A 17,984-nucleotide genomic window follows, 5' to 3' on the forward strand; every position below is an offset into this window, starting at 1 on the left:
GGGTCTCCCAGACACCTCTGTCCATCGAATTCTCCAGGCAACAATACTGAAGTGGTCTGCCATGCCCTCCTCCAGGGGATCTTCAGACTCAGGGACTGAACCTGGGTCTTTTATGTCTCCGGCACTTACTGGCAGGTTCTTTACCACTAGCTAATAAACCTGCTCCTTTTCTTACTGTGAATCCCCCATGAAGAGGTATCAATCCCTTAAAGCCTTTCTGAAACAAGATAGAGCACATATGAAAAAATAAATGAAAAGCACTAGGTATGACTATGGAAAATATAATATGCTCTCCCAATAAATATCCTTTGGTGCTACTCAAAGACACATCATTGACAAATAACCCCTTTCACTGACGCAGAAGTGTTCCTTTTGTTAATCTGTTGATTCCCTTTGGACCTTATGTATGGAGGTCTGAATCATTCACCTTCTGAGACAGTTCAACTGTATAAATCACTTATCCTTCAAATCATTTATCTGTCTCAATATTTTAGATTTTAGTGAATAAATACACATTTATCTCAACACCTTTTATAAATTTTTCTTTTCCTGCATTGCTTCCAGATTAAGTCCTTCTTTCCTGTCTAAAGATTTTTAACTATTTTCAGAATGTTTTCATTGGAAAATAGTTCCAGTTCTTTGATAAATGCAATTTCCCATTTAAATTCTTCTTATAGGATTCATTATTTGTGTGCTGACAGCTAAAACTCCATAAAGGATTAGAGAAGCAATTTCAAGTACTACAGTCTGCTAGGAGAATGCTTTCTGATTCCCAGTATTTTTTTTCCCTGATCTCTATTATGAAAAAAAAATTTTTAATTTGGCTGTGCTGGGTCTTAGTTGTGGCATAAGCACTCTTAATTGTGACTTGTGGGATCTAACTCCCCAACCAGGGATCGAATCCGGGTCCCCTACATTGGGAGTACAGTTTTATCCACTGGACCACCGGGGAAGCCCCTGTTATTCTCGATAATATTCTACAAAAGCACTCTGTTCTGATATATGTATTAAGGGAGCTACTGAATGACAGCTTAAAGCCTATCATAAATACAGCTGGGAAATCTCCCCCTAAATCCCTGCTTCTCTAAGTATTAATAATTAAACTAGTTTCCTTAGATCATTTCAGTTTTTCTTTACCATTTCACTTTAAGAGCTTTTTAATAAATCATAATTATTCTAAGTCAAATTGTGCATGTCTACTACTTTAGGTAACAAAACCTTAAGGGGAAAAGAGGAGCTGCTCCTATAAAGTCTGAAATTAAACTTTTTTCTCTGCAACGATGTAAAAATGGGCACATGCACAAAACCAAAATGCCAAACCCAGGACTCATTCACCATTAGAGGTACAAAACTTCCGTTATACAATTCAAGGAAACAGAAAAAATCAGTCAGTCTTAGTCCTGGCTGCATATCTGAATTATCTGGGAAGCTTTAAGCACACACACTCTCACATACCCACAATAATAATTAGGTCTCACAAAATGGCATAAAAGGTATTTTAAAAAATAAGCTGCTTCTGTTTAAGATGGAAAAAGTTCGGGAAATGGACAGTAGTGATGGCTGCATAGCACTGTCAATGTACTCACTGCTATGAACTGTACACTTAAAATTATTAAAATTCTGAATTTTATGTCACATATACTGTACCACAATGTTTTAAATGCAAAAAATGAAAAGTTAAAAAAAAAAACACAACCCAGCTGCATGACAGGAGATTTAGAAATATAAAAGATCACACTAAGAAATGACTCTTCAGAAAACTATGAGATAAAGCCCTGTTTTCTGTGTTTGATAGTACATTTAAAGTAAACAAAATAAATATTTCAAAAAGAAGGAACAAACACCAGCTTAACTATTAGGGTGACTACATATTTGAAAACAGAATTGTGAAGAACACCTTAGTTTACTTACCTGCAACATGCTGACTATTTCAACTTTGTTGAAGAAAATAAAAGATGTAAGAGTAGAAAGAAAATTCTCTTCAAAAACTGATGGTGTAGGCAAAATGATGTCCTGAATGTATTGTACCCTGTAAGTCTGATGTATTTTTTGCCTTAGTTCAGAGTCTGTTATTGGTATAACTTCCTTAAACTTTGCAGTTTTGGTCAAGAATTCTCGGTGCCTTTTTGGCTGAGCCAAAGCAGGGTCATATTCAAGACATCCCACGACATCCATGATACACTCATCAGAAAACATAACCTCAAACAGAGTTGCCTTATTTAGGAATAAGATTCCTCTAATAATTTCATACAAATGGTGTAAGCCTTCAGTGTTTTCCAGGTTCTCACAAGCTTGGAATAGCTGCAGTAGTTTTTTAATATAGCCTTCATTTTCCAAGGCCAGAGCCAGCTTTTCCCTACGGATAGGTGAGGAGAGAACTGAGGTAACTAAGTCAGCAATCTCTTCAAGTTTATTGAGTTCACATGTGGGTAGGTCAATCAGATGACTGGTTTCAGGCATTTCCTCAAATCGTTCTTCTTCTGATTCATCAATAAGGTCCTGTGTGACTTCCACTGATGGATCCTTACCTTGAACCTAAAAATATACAGGCACAGCTGGTTACCTTAAAAAACAAAAGAATTCAAAATTTCGGAAACCAAACCACTCACCGCTGAATTTAAGTAAACATACCTTTTAAGGAATTAAAATTATTTGAGTCTTCAGTTACTGACTGCAGATGATTTCACTTCTAAATTTCCCAACTTATAACTTGAAGTTAATTCTGATACCTAATAACCTGAGTATTTCAGATAAAGTGGAGTGAACTTTGCAGAAATTAACTCTTCTCTCAGTCCTCCAAATTATTATGTATAACAAAGCACCACCACACTGGCTTAACAAGGACACTATTGAGTTCAAACCAAATTAAAACCCAATTCCTTGTCTATTCAAGACTAAGAAAATAAGATTTCCTCAAAATATTTTTGAAAAAATATTTGCTTTTGCTCTGAGTCTGAAACTGATAAACAGACTAATAAAAAAATATTAAAAACTGGCATTCATTTAACATCTGTGATAAAGCCTCCAAAGGTTCTAACATCTAGATAAAAATTACACTATAAGGAATAAAGAACTGCTATATGATTCAGGTTGACTGTTTTATGATTGAAGAAAAGCAAGGCTAACAAATTTTCTAACGAATTACTCTAAAAGAAAAAGCTTAGAATTTGACTTTTCATAAATTTTTCTAATTCCTAATCCAATCGTGTAATAATCTTCTATTCTCCACCTTAAAACACCCTGAATATCCTAAATAGACAAAGTTCCACAAATTTCCAAATTCACCAAAGCAACACATGAAAAAAGATCCAAGAACTTAAGAGTAAAAAGTAGACGGATATACTAATGCATGTGTATTTTTTTTGGAGGAATGACAGTATTTTTTTTACTTCTGAGTTTTCAACAGAATATCTGGACCTAGGGAGGATGACATATAAATTTAAGATACACTATAAGCAAGGTCATAAGAACAGTTCAGATAAAATGTCTTGGGATCATAAAAGCCACAGACGGCATTTGAAATTTTAAGAAATCTTAAATGGTAAGATTCAGAGGGAGAAAAAGGTATTCAAAGTGCAAGGGGAAAGAGCACAGAGCCAGAGAAATGAAAGCATAGGACATGCACACGGCAAACAGCAAAATTGGAAATGCAGAGTGAATGAAACCAGATCATGGAAAGTCAAGCTAAACATCTGGATGGTTCAGGGAAGTGAATGTGTAGCACTTGAGAAAGTTGACCTGGCATCAGCTGCATGAGATAAACTTGAAAATATAGGTAATAGGTTGTTATTACAAAGGCTAAATGAACAACTGAATTTGGATTGTGATGTTGGGGCAGGTGAGGAATAGCTATAAAAGAGGAAAGGAATCGCAATGACCCTACAGTTTTAAACTTGTCATTAGGAAGATCATGGCTTCTTTAACCAACTGATGTGAGTTTGAGGTGTTTGAATATCCAGCTGACAACTAAACCTGTGGGGCTACTGTTGTTGTGTAGTTACTAAGTCATGTCTTTTTTGACCCCATGGACTGTAGTCCACCAGGCTCCTCTGTCCACGGGATTTTCCAGGCAACAATACTGGAGTGGGTTGCCATTTCCTTCTTCAGGGGATCTTCCCGACCCAGGGACTGAACCTGCGTCTCCTGGTTGGCAAGCAGATTCTTAATAATTGAACCACGTGGGAAGCCCATGGGCCTACTACTCTGGAAAAATACAAGAGAAAATAGATATTTGGTATTAGGGTAACGGTTAAGCCCAGAAGACTCTAACAGAAACCAGAGACTCTAACAGAAACCAGAGAAAAGAGAAATGGAAGCCTGAGGGGAAGGAAGAAGAATCAGAGGTTACAAAGAACAAAAAAAAGGAAACCAGAGGAGTTAACTTACACTTCAAATGAACATGGTTTGCATAAGTTTAAAAATAAAAGCATAGCTCTGGAACCATTATTTTGGTTATAGCATGTTTATTTCTTTGTTATCTAGTATTAACCCTTACAAGCTTCCTCAATTCTCTCCTAAACGTAACTCTGATCTGTCAATTGCACACAAACCCAAGTGTCTATTTGGATGTCAATAGTGTTGTCCACTGGGCTTCCCTAGTAGCAGAGGTGGTAAAGCATCTGCTTGCAATGCAGGAGACCTGGGTTCGATCCCTGGGTCAGGAAGATCCCCTGGAAAAGGAAATGGCAACCCACTCCAGTATTCCTGCCTGGAGAATCCCATGCACAGAAGAGCCTGGTGGGCTACAATCCATGGGGTTGCAGAGTCAGACATGACTGAGCTACAAACACACAACAGTGCTGTCCACCAATTATTTCTGGTTCTGTCTCTGGTGGCACGTGAGTTCATTGATTCAATGAAGTTACACGGAGCTGTGTGACTTGCTTTGGTCAATAAAATGTGAACAAAAGTGCCATGTGTAACTTCTGGAAAGAGATTTTAAAAACCAGTGCCCCTGATTCATCACTTTTCTTTCCCACTTTGCAATAACCTTGGAAATATTAAAATGAATTCTCTTATCAACTTGGGCCCCCGAGTGACTCTGCTAAGCAAAGTTCCTTCCTCTCCAATATTGGTCAAACAGCATTAAGGGAAAAAAACCAAGCTTTTGTTGTGATAAGCCACTGAAATTTCAAGATTTTGTTATTACAACATAAACTGTCCTTAACATTCTTTAAGTCAGTCAACTTTATGCTGAAAAGGTTCATGGCGAGTCCACTATCAATAGGATTCTCAATGAAAATCTGTATTTCCCACACACCAATCACAGTCATTAGTGCCTTACAGTTACTGCTTTAAATTTTTTTCCTTTTCAACTGTCAAACACTATTTCTCCTTTAAGTTTCACAAAAGAGATCTTTTTCTCCAAGAGGCCACCGAGTATTCAACTTCCTCCAACATTCTTTTTTTCCATCTCACAACTTGTATCTTCACCCACTTCCTTCATCTGTTTCAAAGAAAATGTCCCTACCATTTTCTAAGGTTAAAAGTTCCATATGTAATTCTGACTGTGCTTTCTAAGAGCTCCATATATTATCAATTATCTGAGCTCCAGGTTTTTATAATTTCTTTTTTCCCAATGATTCTTTCTGTTCTATCATTCACCATTACCCTTAAGATACTTAGTGTTCCTTGAGCTATCAATCTTTTTCAGAGAGGAATTCTATTTTATCATTATAAGGAGTTAAGAAATGACCAGGAAATATGTTTTTTATTGAAATTGTTCTTTCAAAGTTAGGAATGACCTCCCAGAACTAAAACATAATGTATGGTTCTGTAGAATACCACACAGAATACCATCTATACTCAGAAACACGGATAGATTTTAAAAGCGTAGTACTGAGTTGTGTAGTAAAAAATTAACCTTGGGAGACCAGCAGAGTGGCCAAACATAACATTCCTTTCAAAGGTGGAAAAGTCTGGATAAAAATCAATAACAAATAGGGAGAAGAAATGATAACAGAGGGCAAAGTAATGAATAAGTAGGTAATATAATGAGAGAAATCAAGTATTAACATGGGTGCCTTAAAAAAGCTCAGAGTAAGAGATGGTATTCTCTTAGTTCAATTATAACAGATGCCTGGAGGCTGAAGCTATATATTTACTAAGTCTACCACTGCTCCTGGGACTCAAAAAAGTTGAATGGAAGTCTGTAGGTCAACCAGACAGAACTGACACCACTCTGGGAGACACTGCCATACAATATGATGAACTGATGGACTAATTATTAATGACTGAGTGGGATTCTACTGGTTTGGCCAAAGAAGCTTGTTCTTTCTGTAACATCTTCTGGAAAAGCCAGAAATAACTTGGCCGACCCAACAGTAATGTGCCAGTATCCACTTTGGCTCTTACTTTTCAGATTATATATACTACCTAACATGGTATAACATTGCTACTGTTGACCAACTACCTTAAGTACATAAGTCTTATGATAATATTGATATTCATGATCAAATGTACTAAGGAGCATGTAATGTCAATAGAAAATGACTGACATGAAAAATAAATGGACTTACTAGCTATTAACATCAGCTAATTTCTATACTCGAGTTCTCTTTAGAGTCGACCATAAGGTATTAAAACAGATTATAGTAGATGGAGGGAAATGATCAGTCAAAATAGTGCAAAAAAGTAAACCATGGTTTTATAAGACAGAATAGTTTTTTCTTTAAATCTATCCCTAGCCCAGAGTGGCTCCTCCAAATGTTAGGCATATTCATACCGATACTACTGTTTTGTCGCATATATGCTACACTAAATGTAGATGCTAAGGCAAATATGATCATTTTGGTGTAAGAGTCTCAGCCAAGGGCCAAAAGGTGATCTTTGCAGTAAAGGACTACTCTCGTCCCAAGAAAGGTTTGTGTGTGTGAAGTCGCTCAGTCGTGTCCAACTCTTTGTGACCCCATGGACTACAGGCCGCCAGGCTCTTCTCTCCATGGGATTCTCCAGGCAAGAATACTGGAGTGGATTGCCATTTACTTCTCCAGGGCATCTTCCCAACCCAGGGATCGAACCGGGGTCTCCTGCATTGCAGGCAGACGCTTTATCCTCTGAGCCACCAGGGAAGACCTAAGAAAGGTTTGGTCCTTGTCTAATTCCTGAGAGGTAACCCCTAAGCACTCTGAATATCCTGTCTATTAGGAGTGGTTTTGTTTACCTGGGGGCCTTGTGCTATGGCAGATATATCATGCACATACATGTGTGGCTAACTGTATGGTTTATGGTAGAGATCCTGGACCACACAGTATCAGCTGAACATCTGGGAGTACTGGAAACTAGAGTCAGCCACATGGGCAGTCAGCCTTCTTATATGTTTGTTTTCTGTTTTATCTCTCCACATTTTAACATACCTCTTTTAGATAAAATGGAAAAAAAAATCAAGAATGCATGCGAGTTAAATATTATTAAAATAACCTTACCTGACAAATTTTTTCCCAGATCTCATCACAGCCAGCTTTTTCCTGGAAACTTAGTGCCAGATCATAGTTTTCAGCTTCTGACCAAACAATTAATGTATCCTGTTTAAAAATAAAGATTTCTGTCATCACACCAGAAGAAATAACTACGAAGTATAAATAAAAATCAAGCGGACAGGAAACAGCAAAGCAATGCCCTCAGATAAATGCAATTAATGTGCACTCGACTGACACCATATAATTGAATTTTGTTATCCTTTGTACTTTAGTATTATACTGGCAAAGAAATCATAGCTTTGACACTAAAAGTGTCAGTGAGCAATCTTCTGACACAAAAAATATTAAGATATGTTAGCAGGCTCATGTTACCAAGATAACATTTAATCAAAACGTTTGACTAGCACTCTTGGCCAAAGTATAGTATACACATTCAGATGTCTTTAATTATCTCTCTCCCAAAGGTTATGCTTTTGGGGAAAAACTGTCAACTCCCTTATTAAAAACTAAAGTTTGGTTTTAAATTAAAGCACAAGTATAAGCACTAAAATCACTATGAGAACCTAAATGAAATGGACTTTTGAAGGATACATAATAATGGAAGTTTAATATGCCTAAAACTTTGAATTTCAAAAAAATGCCATTTGAGCTTATTCCAATTATCAGAACTATAATTTATGAAAACATATTAATTGTTCAGTTAACCAGTATTTATAAATATTATAGCCTCATATTAAAAAATATAAAACTAAAAGTGAGCCCCAAATTAATAAAGACAAAAATTTCAAAATGAAAACATTTCAGTACTTTGGTAGCTCTAACAAGAAAGTAAAAACTATCTTTTAATTAATCTAGGACTCAGATTAACACTTATTGTTGTACACAGGTAAAAAGGACACTGAAAATCTGTGTTCTGGCTTCTTATTGGCCATGCTTCTTGGAAGGAATTATTTGCCATCGTGCTTGTATGCTCAACTGCTTCAGCCATGTCTGACTCTTTGCCCACCAGGCTCCTCTGCCTATGGGATTCTCCAGGCAAGAACACTGGAGTGGGTTGCCATGCCTCCTCGAAAGGATGTTCCTGACCCAGGGACTGAACCCTTCTCTTTTGTCTCCTGCACTGGCACAAGACTTCTTTACTGTTAGCACCACCTGGAAAACCCCTTTATTTGAGCAAGGCACTCTTTAAAAAAAACCTTTAGTTGCTCCCATTATGTACAGAAGAGGTTCTGAAATCTTTTTTAAAAATCAAGAGAGCTCTTTTTATAATCAAAATTTTACTAAGAATCTCCATTAAAAAAAATGATAAAAACAAAGCTATTCTGGTTAAAGCATTAGGGCACCTGCAGAGGGTCCATGTTCTTTCCTCAGTTCCTGAGTTTCTTAGAGCTCAACAGATAAGCAGCTGCAGAAATAGTGATCTCCAAACTTTTAAAAACTGTGTGCCTCAAATTATTTACATATTATTTAAGAAATATTAGTAGAGTCATACATACTTTATAAAACATTAATTTCATACTAAAACAGAAATTAAAAGGCTTATATAAAGCTTAAAAAGATAAGCATATTTTAAAAATGTTTAAACTGTAATGGCTCCATATTATTATTACTAAGAATTTTAAGACCCAATATAGTTAGGGCATAGTATATCCATAAATGACAGGAGATACAAATCCATATTTAATGCCATCCTTTTAGTAATTCTGAATTTGGGAGGGAGGGACAACTTTTTATACTACCTATTTTAATCATTGTTTTGGCTTTGTCACTTGGCCAACAGATTACACTGAGAGTGTAAATCTGTTTGACAACTATCTTGTTCACTTGCACTTTCATTACTGTCTTCAACCCATTTTAAGGCACACGCACATTTTTGTTAGGGTTATTTTAGTTGGAAAATATCTGTAAATATTTATCTGCATATACAGGCTATAACAACTCATAATAGGTGGGGAACAGTCTTCATGGAAATGTTACTCTTCTCTCAGAAAAGTGAAAATTGCTCAATCATGTCTGACTCTGCAACCCCATTCTCCAGGCCAGAATACTGGAGTGGGTAGCTTTTCCCTTCTCCAGATCTTCTCAGCCCAGGGCTCGAACCCAGGTTTCCTGCACTGCAGGCAGGTTCTCTACCAGCTGAGCCATCATGGAAGCCCAAGAATACTGGAGTCGGTAGCCTATCCCTTCTCCAGTGGATCTTCCTGACCCAGGAATTGAACCGAGGTCTCCTGCACTGCAGGTGGATTCTTTAAAAGTTGAGCTACCAGGGAATCCCCTTCTCTCAGAATACTGTGCTTATTTTTGATTCTTCACCATGTGACTTCATTAAATATTAGCAAAATTCAATTTTTGATAAACAGGTTTCTTCTCCAATGATTCATACTGTGCATTCCATTTTAGAGATCACTAGTATAGCAGAATGAATGAAATTCAAAACCCTTTCTTTATCCAGGTATTTAATGCCCCTTCCATTTTGGTTCCAATCTATCTTCCGAGAAAAGTCCAAGTAAGCAACAAAGTCTGAATTAAAATGATGCAGTATCTTTCTTCTTAACCATTTTCTTTTGTTCTTTCTTTCCCATCCTTAACAGTAAACTCTTTATCCATAAGCCAATCAAAATCCCAGAAACTAAACAGGATTTATATTCAGGATCGTTTTCAATGCAAAGGGGACTGACCTCAGTTCAGTTGCTCAGTCGTGTCTGACTCTTTGCCATCCCATGAATTGCAGCACACCAGGCCTCCCTGTCCATCACCAACTCCCGGAGTTCACTCAGACTCACATCCATCGAGTCAGTGATGCCATCCAGCCATCTCATCCTCTGTCATCCCCTTCTCCTCCTGCCCCCAATCCCTCCCAGCATCAGAGTCTTTTCCAATGAGTCAACTCTTCGCATGAGGTGGCCAAAGTACTGGAGTTTCAGCTTTAGCATCATTCCTTCCAAAGAATACCTAGGGCTGATCTCCTTTACAATGGACTGGTTGGATCTCCTTGCAGTCCAAGAGACTCTCAAGAGTCTTCTCCAACACCACAGTTCAAAAGCATCAGCTGTCTTCACAGTCCAACTCTCACATCCATACATGACTACTGGAAAAACCATACCCTTCACTAGACGGACCTTTGTTGGCAAAGTAATGTCTCTGCTTTTGAATGTGCTATCTAGGTTGGTCAAACTTTCCTTCCAAGGAGTAAGCGTCTTTTAATTTCATGGCTGCAGTCACCATCTGCAGTGATTTTGGACTGACCTCAGGAGGTGGTAAAAACATATAGATTCCCATGCTTCTCCCCTGGATACAGGTCTGGAGTAAGTCTAAGAATCCTTATTTTTAACAAGGATCTCAGGTAATTCTTTGGATAAGTCAAATTTGAGAACATGATCTAAGTACACCACCAGTTGGTTAAGAGAGAAAAGGAAAATGCTGTCAGAGTAGACACCTTCCATCTCTATGTTGTTGTTATTCAGTCAAATGATGACAAAATCCATCTTTCCTTCCCTCTCTTCTCTGTATCTTACTGTCTTGGTAAAAAAAGTACCCGTTAAGAAGGACTGTTTAGAACTGCTTATTCCAAGGGTCAAATTGCTGGGTAAGGGAACATATATAGAAAGCTGGCACAAGAATATTTATACCAGAATGAAGTGTCAAATGCCACAGTTTCTTACATACCAAAAAGCCTAAATTGAGTCAAGCCCAATTTTTCATAGTAAAGTCTGTTTTCAATCACTGTACGTTGTGATCTTCCATTTTTTTCTTAATCAGTATGTGGCACTCGTTATCTTTGCGATGTTATTAATGTTTTGGTTTAAACCAAAGAAAGCATGCTGCTGCTGCTAAGTCACTTTAGTCATGTCGGACTCTGTGCGACCCCATAGACAGCAGCCTACCAGGCTCCCCAGTCCCTGGGATTCTCCAGGCAGGAACACTGGAGTGGGTTGCCATTTCCTTCTTCAATGATGAGAGTGAAAAGTGAAAGCGAAGCCGCTCAGTCGTGTCCAACTCACAGCAACCCCAGGGACTGCAGCACCAGGCTCCTCCATCCATGGGATTTTCCAGGCAAGAGTACTGGAGTGGGGTGCCATTGCCTTCTCCAAGGAAGGCACAGTTTTCCTCTATTAACTAAAACACTTAATCACCACTATATCCTTATGAAGTCAGATTTAAAATGAGCTTTAAAATTATATTTGGTCTGATTGTGTAAAAAGAAGAAGAAAAAATAAAGGTGATTATGTTCAAGCCCAGCATGGGAGTAAGACATGAGCTAGAGAAACCTGACAATTTAGCCTCTACTAACAGGTTTTCACAATGTTGTTTTATTATGAGAAATAGTTATTTAAAGTTTTATATATTAGAAATACATTCTTGAGCCAAATACTGTTTAAATCAGAGGTTCTTAATCCAGAGTCTACAGACACCTTAAAATTTTATCTAAAACCTGATACATAACATCTTTTTTGGGGAAAGGGTCTCCAATTTTTATGTATTTGCAAAGAAATCTGTGACACATTTTTAAAGGGTCTAACAAACCAATGAATTATGTTTCAGTTCTCTTCCTTGGTAATGATTCACTTCATTAACATGAATAAAATCTACTCATAAAATTTTTGAGATCCTACTGCTTGCCAGACTAAGCCCATCTTTGCTCCCAATGACTTTGACAAAATTGATACAGGAAGAGCTAAAGTTTTTCCAAAGGAATACTATTTTTCTCTAAAAAAGGAAAACAGGTTATTAGATTTACGAATTCAATTTTCAGGTTCAAAATCAATGTGATGCCTGGAATCAGTGAGATTAACCAGAAAATGCAGCATGTAACTCTCTGTTGTTGTTTAGTCACTAATTCCTGTCCAACTCTTTTGTGACCCCATGGACTGTAGCCTGGCTCCTCTGTGCAGGATTTCCAGGCAAAAATACTGGAATGGGTTGCCATTTCCTTCTCCAGGGGATCTTCCTGACCCAGGGACTGAACCTGCATCCCTTGCAATGGCTGGTGGATTCTTTATCAATGAGTCACCCGGGAAGCTCCTGCAGTTTGTAACAATAGTTGGCCTAAATGCTTTCTGAGATAGATTTTTAAAGCTATGCATAGTATTACATACAGTATGGTATAACATATAGTCCAAGACAGACATGATGACACCACTTGCAGTAGTAGGGTCTTATCGTCTCAAAATCTGACATATTTGGCATAATGGGAGTAACCCTGAACTAGATCGAGGACCTGGCGGCACCACCCACAGTTTCACTGTCCACTATTTCGATGACCTTCAGCTGAGTATTTAACTTCTTTGATTGTCTTTTCTTACTGGAAAAGAGGAAAATGCTGCCTACAGAAGGATTATTATTAGATGACGATGAATACAGTTATCTTACTGTGCTTATGTCAAGTACTGTGCTAAATCAATTTTCATATATTAATTCAAAACAATTACATGAGTCAGGTAGTATCCCCACTTAAAAAGTGAGGTTCAGAGAAAATTTGCTCAAAATCATAGATAGAAATAATGGAATTAAAAACAGTTAAAGAGTATCCATGAAACTCTAAACCCATGTTTCTATCACTATGCCCCCCAAGAAATGTGAACAAATTCTAAAAGATGGCAAAATGAACTTGCTTCCCAAGCGTCTCTCCTGTGGCATTGTAAGAAACAAGTGAAGTTAAAGTGTCAGTTGCTCAGTTGTGTCTGACTCTCTGTGACCCCAGGGAGTTGGGCCTGCCAGGCTCCTCTGTCCACAGAACTCTCCAGGGAAGAATTCTGGAGTAGGTTGCCATTTCCTTCTCCAGAGGATCTTCCCAAACCAGGGACTGAACCTGCATTGCCAGCAGTTTCTTTGAGCCACCAGTGAAGAAAGGAAATAAAATAAATAAAAAGGACCCTAAACAATAATGACCTCTCCATATGATATCCAGATTCCTCCTTGGTTCCATTCCAGACCACTACCCAATCACTGTGCCTCATGTTTCCTACATAATCATTCATGTCCTCTACTTATGCACTTGATTTACAGTTCAAAGTGCAGACTAGATTCTACTCATTACAAATTCATGCAGCTATTTTAATGCAGCATTCAAAATTTTATCAACCTCTTTCCCTCTCACATACTCATCAGTTCATTCCTCATAATGGTTCTTAGGCTAAACCTCAACATCCTCAATTTTATTGGATTATTTTGCCAATTCAGATACATACAATAAGATTATTTTCATTTCTACCTTCATTTCAGTGGACATTCTAACCAAAATGTAGAATATTCTCAGTCTTTCTCTTTAAAGGATAAGAAACAGCATTTGCTGCCTGACTGGCCCTTCTTTCCTTACCAATTATATTTTCCCTTGGTTTGAAGACAACATATTTTCCTGATGCTCTATTCTTTCCAATTGCTTATTCTTTCTTCTTCACTGTTATCTTCCTTATTCCTGATTACAAACATCTAATCCTGCAGTATGCCCTGTCAATTCTATCTTCACATATATCTCAAATCTAACCACCCCTCCTCTTTCCATCTCTACTGCCATTATCCTAACTAGATTCAACATTCTCTCTAGCTTACTAGACTCTGCTGCACTCTCTCAACCAGTCTCCCATTTATTGCTTGTCTTCAATTATACAGACTGATGTTACTATTTTGCATCATGTCATTTCTATGCTGAAAACTCAAGAGCTTTCAACCGCACTTTAAAAATTCAAATTAATCATAGTAACCAAACCACAAATAGCTCTCAAACAAGTATTACTGGATGAATGAGTAAATGTCGACAGTTTAACAAGACTCAGCCTTAAGCTCTGTTCTTTTCTCTATACCTACTCTCTCAAAGGTAATCTCTTGTAGATAAAAATAACATTCAATGATTCTCAAATCAGAATCTCCTACACCAAACTCTTACTCTATCTCTAATCCCAGAGTGTCCAATTTTCAGACCTATTCATTTTACTCACATCAAAGCCTAAATGAAAATAAGGCACAGAACAAAATGCAGTTTGCTACCACTCATGCCAATAAAAGGGAGAATTTTATGTAGATGATTGCATGCATATTTGTTTCGGTTCAGTTCAGTCGCTCAGTCGTGTCCGACTCTGCGACCCCAAAATTGCAGCACGCCAGGCCTCCCTGTCCATCACCAACTCCCGGAGTTCACTCAAACTCATGTGCATCGAGTCAGTGATGCCATCCAGCCATCTCATCCTGTTGTCCCCTTCTCCTCCTGCCCCCAATCCCTCTCAGCATGAGTCTTTTCCAATGAGTCAACTCTTCACATGAGGTGGCCAAAGTAATGGAGTTTCAGCTTTAGCATCATTCCTTCCAAACACCACCCAGGGTTGATCTCCTTTAGGATTGACTGGTTGGACACCACAGTTCAAAAGCATCAATTCTTCGGCACTCAGCTTTCTTCACAGTCCAACTCTCACATCCATACATGACCACTGGAAAAACCATACCCTTCACTAGACGGACCTTTGTTGGCAAAGTAATGTCTCTGCTTTTGAATGTGCTATTTAGGTTGGTCATAACTTTTCTTCCAAGGAGTAAGCGTCCTTTAATTTCATGGCTGCAGTCACCATCTGCAGTGATTTTGGAGCCCCAAAAAATAAAGTCTGACACTGTTTTCACATCTATTTCCCATGAAGTGATAGGACCAGATGCCATGATCTTCGTTTTCTGAATGTTGGGCTTTAAGCCAACTTTTTCACTCTCCTCTTTCACTTTCATCAAGAGGCTTTTGAGTTCCTCTTCACTTTCTGCTATAAGGGTGATGTCATCTGCATATCTGAGGTTTTTGATATTTCTCCCGGCAATCTTGATTCCAGCTTTTGCGTGTTCCAGCCCAGCATTTCTCATGATGTACTCTGCATATAAATAAGCAGGGTGACAATATACAGCCTTGACGTACTCCTTTTCCTATTTGGAACCAGTCTGTTGTTCTATGTCCAGTTCTAACTGTTGCTTCCTGACATGCATACAGGTTTCTCAAGAGGCAGGTCAGGTGGTCTGGTATTCCCATCTCTTGAAGAATTTTCCACAGTTTATTGTGATCTACACAGTCAAAGGCTTTGGCATAGTCAATAAAGCAGAAGTGGATGTTTTTCTGGAACTCTCTTGCTTTTTCCATGATCCAGCGGATGTTGGCAATTTGATTTCTCGTTCCTCTGCCTTTTCTAAAACCAGCTTGAACATCTGAAAGTTCACAGTTCACATATTGCTGAAGCCTGGCTTGGAGAATTTTGAGCATTACTTTACTAGAGTGTGAGATGAATGCAATTGTGCGCTAGTTTGAGCATTCTTTGGCATTGCCTTTCTTTGTTTACATATGCATAAAACCTCTAGCAAGATACACAAGAAACTGGTAACACTGGTGGCCTCTAGTAAAGGAAACTGTATGGACAGAATCCAGAGTAGGAGGACTTCAAAGATACTTTCTTATTTTTAACAACATGAATGTATTACCTATTCAAAATAAAAAACATTAAGAAAAAATAAGCACATAACCATATGATAAATGTAAACCAGCTTTCTTCTCAACTTCCCAGTTTCTGGAGAGAACCATCATTTTCATGTCCCCAGAACTCAACACGAGTAACCTTTGATTCTCTTTAAAAAAAAAAAAAAAATTTGTGTGGTAAAAATATTTTAATTGGAGGATAATTACTTTATGATGTTGTGTTGATTTCTGCCATACAAAAATGTGAATCAGTTAGTTCTCTTCCATATTTAATCATTACTCAAATTTTCCAGCATTTTTTTGAAAATATACTGAAGTTCTGTTTCTTCTTTTCTAATTCCACTTACTACACTTGAACAGACTTTCATTTTCTTGATCTTAATTACTGCAAAGGTCTTGCTACCTAAAGCTCTTCTGTTTCCCTCCCTGCCCTCAATTCAATATTCATAACATTGCCACACTGGGTTCCTAAACAGAGTATTACTTTCACGTTAGGCTCCTACTCAAGAATCTATAATGGCTCCCTTTTGTTTAGCAAACCAAGCTCTCAAATAAGAAACCTCTGCTGCAAAGAGGCTTAATAAATACCTTTTGTGTCCGGTGTACTATTTCCTTCCCTATCACACCTCCTTTAGCAGACACCACCAAGGAGGAGTGAAGATTTCCTCAACGATTCTGGCTCAAATCAGTCTCTCCTTCCCCTTATTTTCTACCGCTCAAGTCTCTGGAATAAAGTTACTTTTCATAGTATTTTGTGTTGGTGCATACCAGCTATATAACCTCAGTTAAAAAACTTAAAACTTTCTGTGCCTTAGTTGCCTTATCTGTGAAATGCTTTCAAGGGCTCTCAAGAAGGACTGGGTTAAAGCATTTTATTAGCTATTGTATAATTCTGTAATTGTTTCACTTGTTGTGTCTTGTCTCCCAATAAGACCCAGGACGAAGACTTCTTTATACATCTCTCCCAAACCCAATTAACACAAAATTATGTTCAATATACAAAGCATACACCCTGTAAGTCTGCTTCTGATTTAGTCAAGATCAAGTGAAACTGATTCTAAATAACATAATTTTGACACAGGTATGAGGCACTCTATTTTGTGTCACGCTGTATAATCATTGTCTTTTCCTTCTAATGTATTTAAACACTTTACAAGTTTATGTGCTACTTAAGGTTAAGTATATCTTCTTCCCGTTAACTACTTCAATATTGCCCATAGTAAGCAAAGAAAGTGAATCAGTGATTTCTTAGAGTCATCTGACATTAAACTCAACTCATTCTGAGCCCATAATTCAGTACTTAGCTCATTTTAGAACTGTAATGTTAAAAGAATGTTAAATATTCCTCTGTATTTAATCAATGTACTTTAGCAAAATATCCTGTAACTATGAATGTCTCATTAACTCACTGAAAATATTTCTTTTTTAATTAAAAATCCACTAATGGAGGACTTCCCTGGTAGTCTCGTGGTTAAAATTCTACACTTCTAACTCAGGGAGCATGGGTTTGATCCCTGGTCACAGAGAACTAAGATTCCACATGCCACAAAGCATAGCCCAAAACATAAAAATACCAAAAATTCCCACTAATGATCAATATATTTCATATAAATTTTGGAAATAAAGGGCTTCCCACATGGCGCTAGAGGTAAAGAGCCCGCCTGCCAATGCAGGAGATATTAAGAGACATGGGTTTGATCCCTGGGTCGGGAAGATCCCCTGGAGGAGGGCACAGCAACCCACTCCAGTATTCTTGCCTGGAGAATCCAATGGACAGAGAAGCCAGGGAGGCTACAGTCCACGGGATTGCAAAGAGTCGGACACGACTGAAGCAACTTAGCAAGCACACAATTTTCTAGGCTAATTTATTGAATATGCAAATGATAACATTAAAAAAAAGATAATTCTAATGAACATAGAAAAATATTAATGTGCTTGGAAATCCCAATTTGTATAACTTGGTAAAAAGGCAAATGAAACAAGATCTGGTGAAACAAACATAACATAACATAACCCTTATATAGTTCTTTGATTTCTATTAGAAAAGTATAGTTAATTTAAACAAATATAAAGATAATTAAACAACTGACCCCATCTACATAGGTTTTTCATTCTTATAAACAAAGCTT

The 17,984-nt window shown here is 37.6% G+C and overlaps 1 protein-coding gene across 2 annotated transcripts in view; it reads right to left on the reverse strand.

Annotated features, from left to right (window-relative positions):
- The window catches only part of PPP4R3B (protein phosphatase 4 regulatory subunit 3B), a 52,763-nt gene that overhangs the window by 30,867 nt on the left and 3,912 nt on the right, over positions 1-17,984 (reverse strand). For both annotated transcript variants that reach the window (XM_019970172.2, XM_019970171.2), the window contains exons 3-4: positions 7,425-7,523; positions 1,912-2,535 (exon numbers count right to left, since the gene is read on the reverse strand). In XM_019970172.2, the coding sequence (XP_019825731.1) occupies positions 1,912-2,535; positions 7,425-7,523 (723 nt within the window). The remainder of the gene's footprint in view (positions 1-1,911; positions 2,536-7,424; positions 7,524-17,984) is intronic.

The sequence above is a fragment of the Bos indicus genome, chromosome 11 (genome assembly GCF_029378745.1).
Source record: "Bos indicus isolate NIAB-ARS_2022 breed Sahiwal x Tharparkar chromosome 11, NIAB-ARS_B.indTharparkar_mat_pri_1.0, whole genome shotgun sequence".
Classification (NCBI taxonomy): domain Eukaryota; kingdom Metazoa; phylum Chordata; class Mammalia; order Artiodactyla; family Bovidae; genus Bos; species Bos indicus.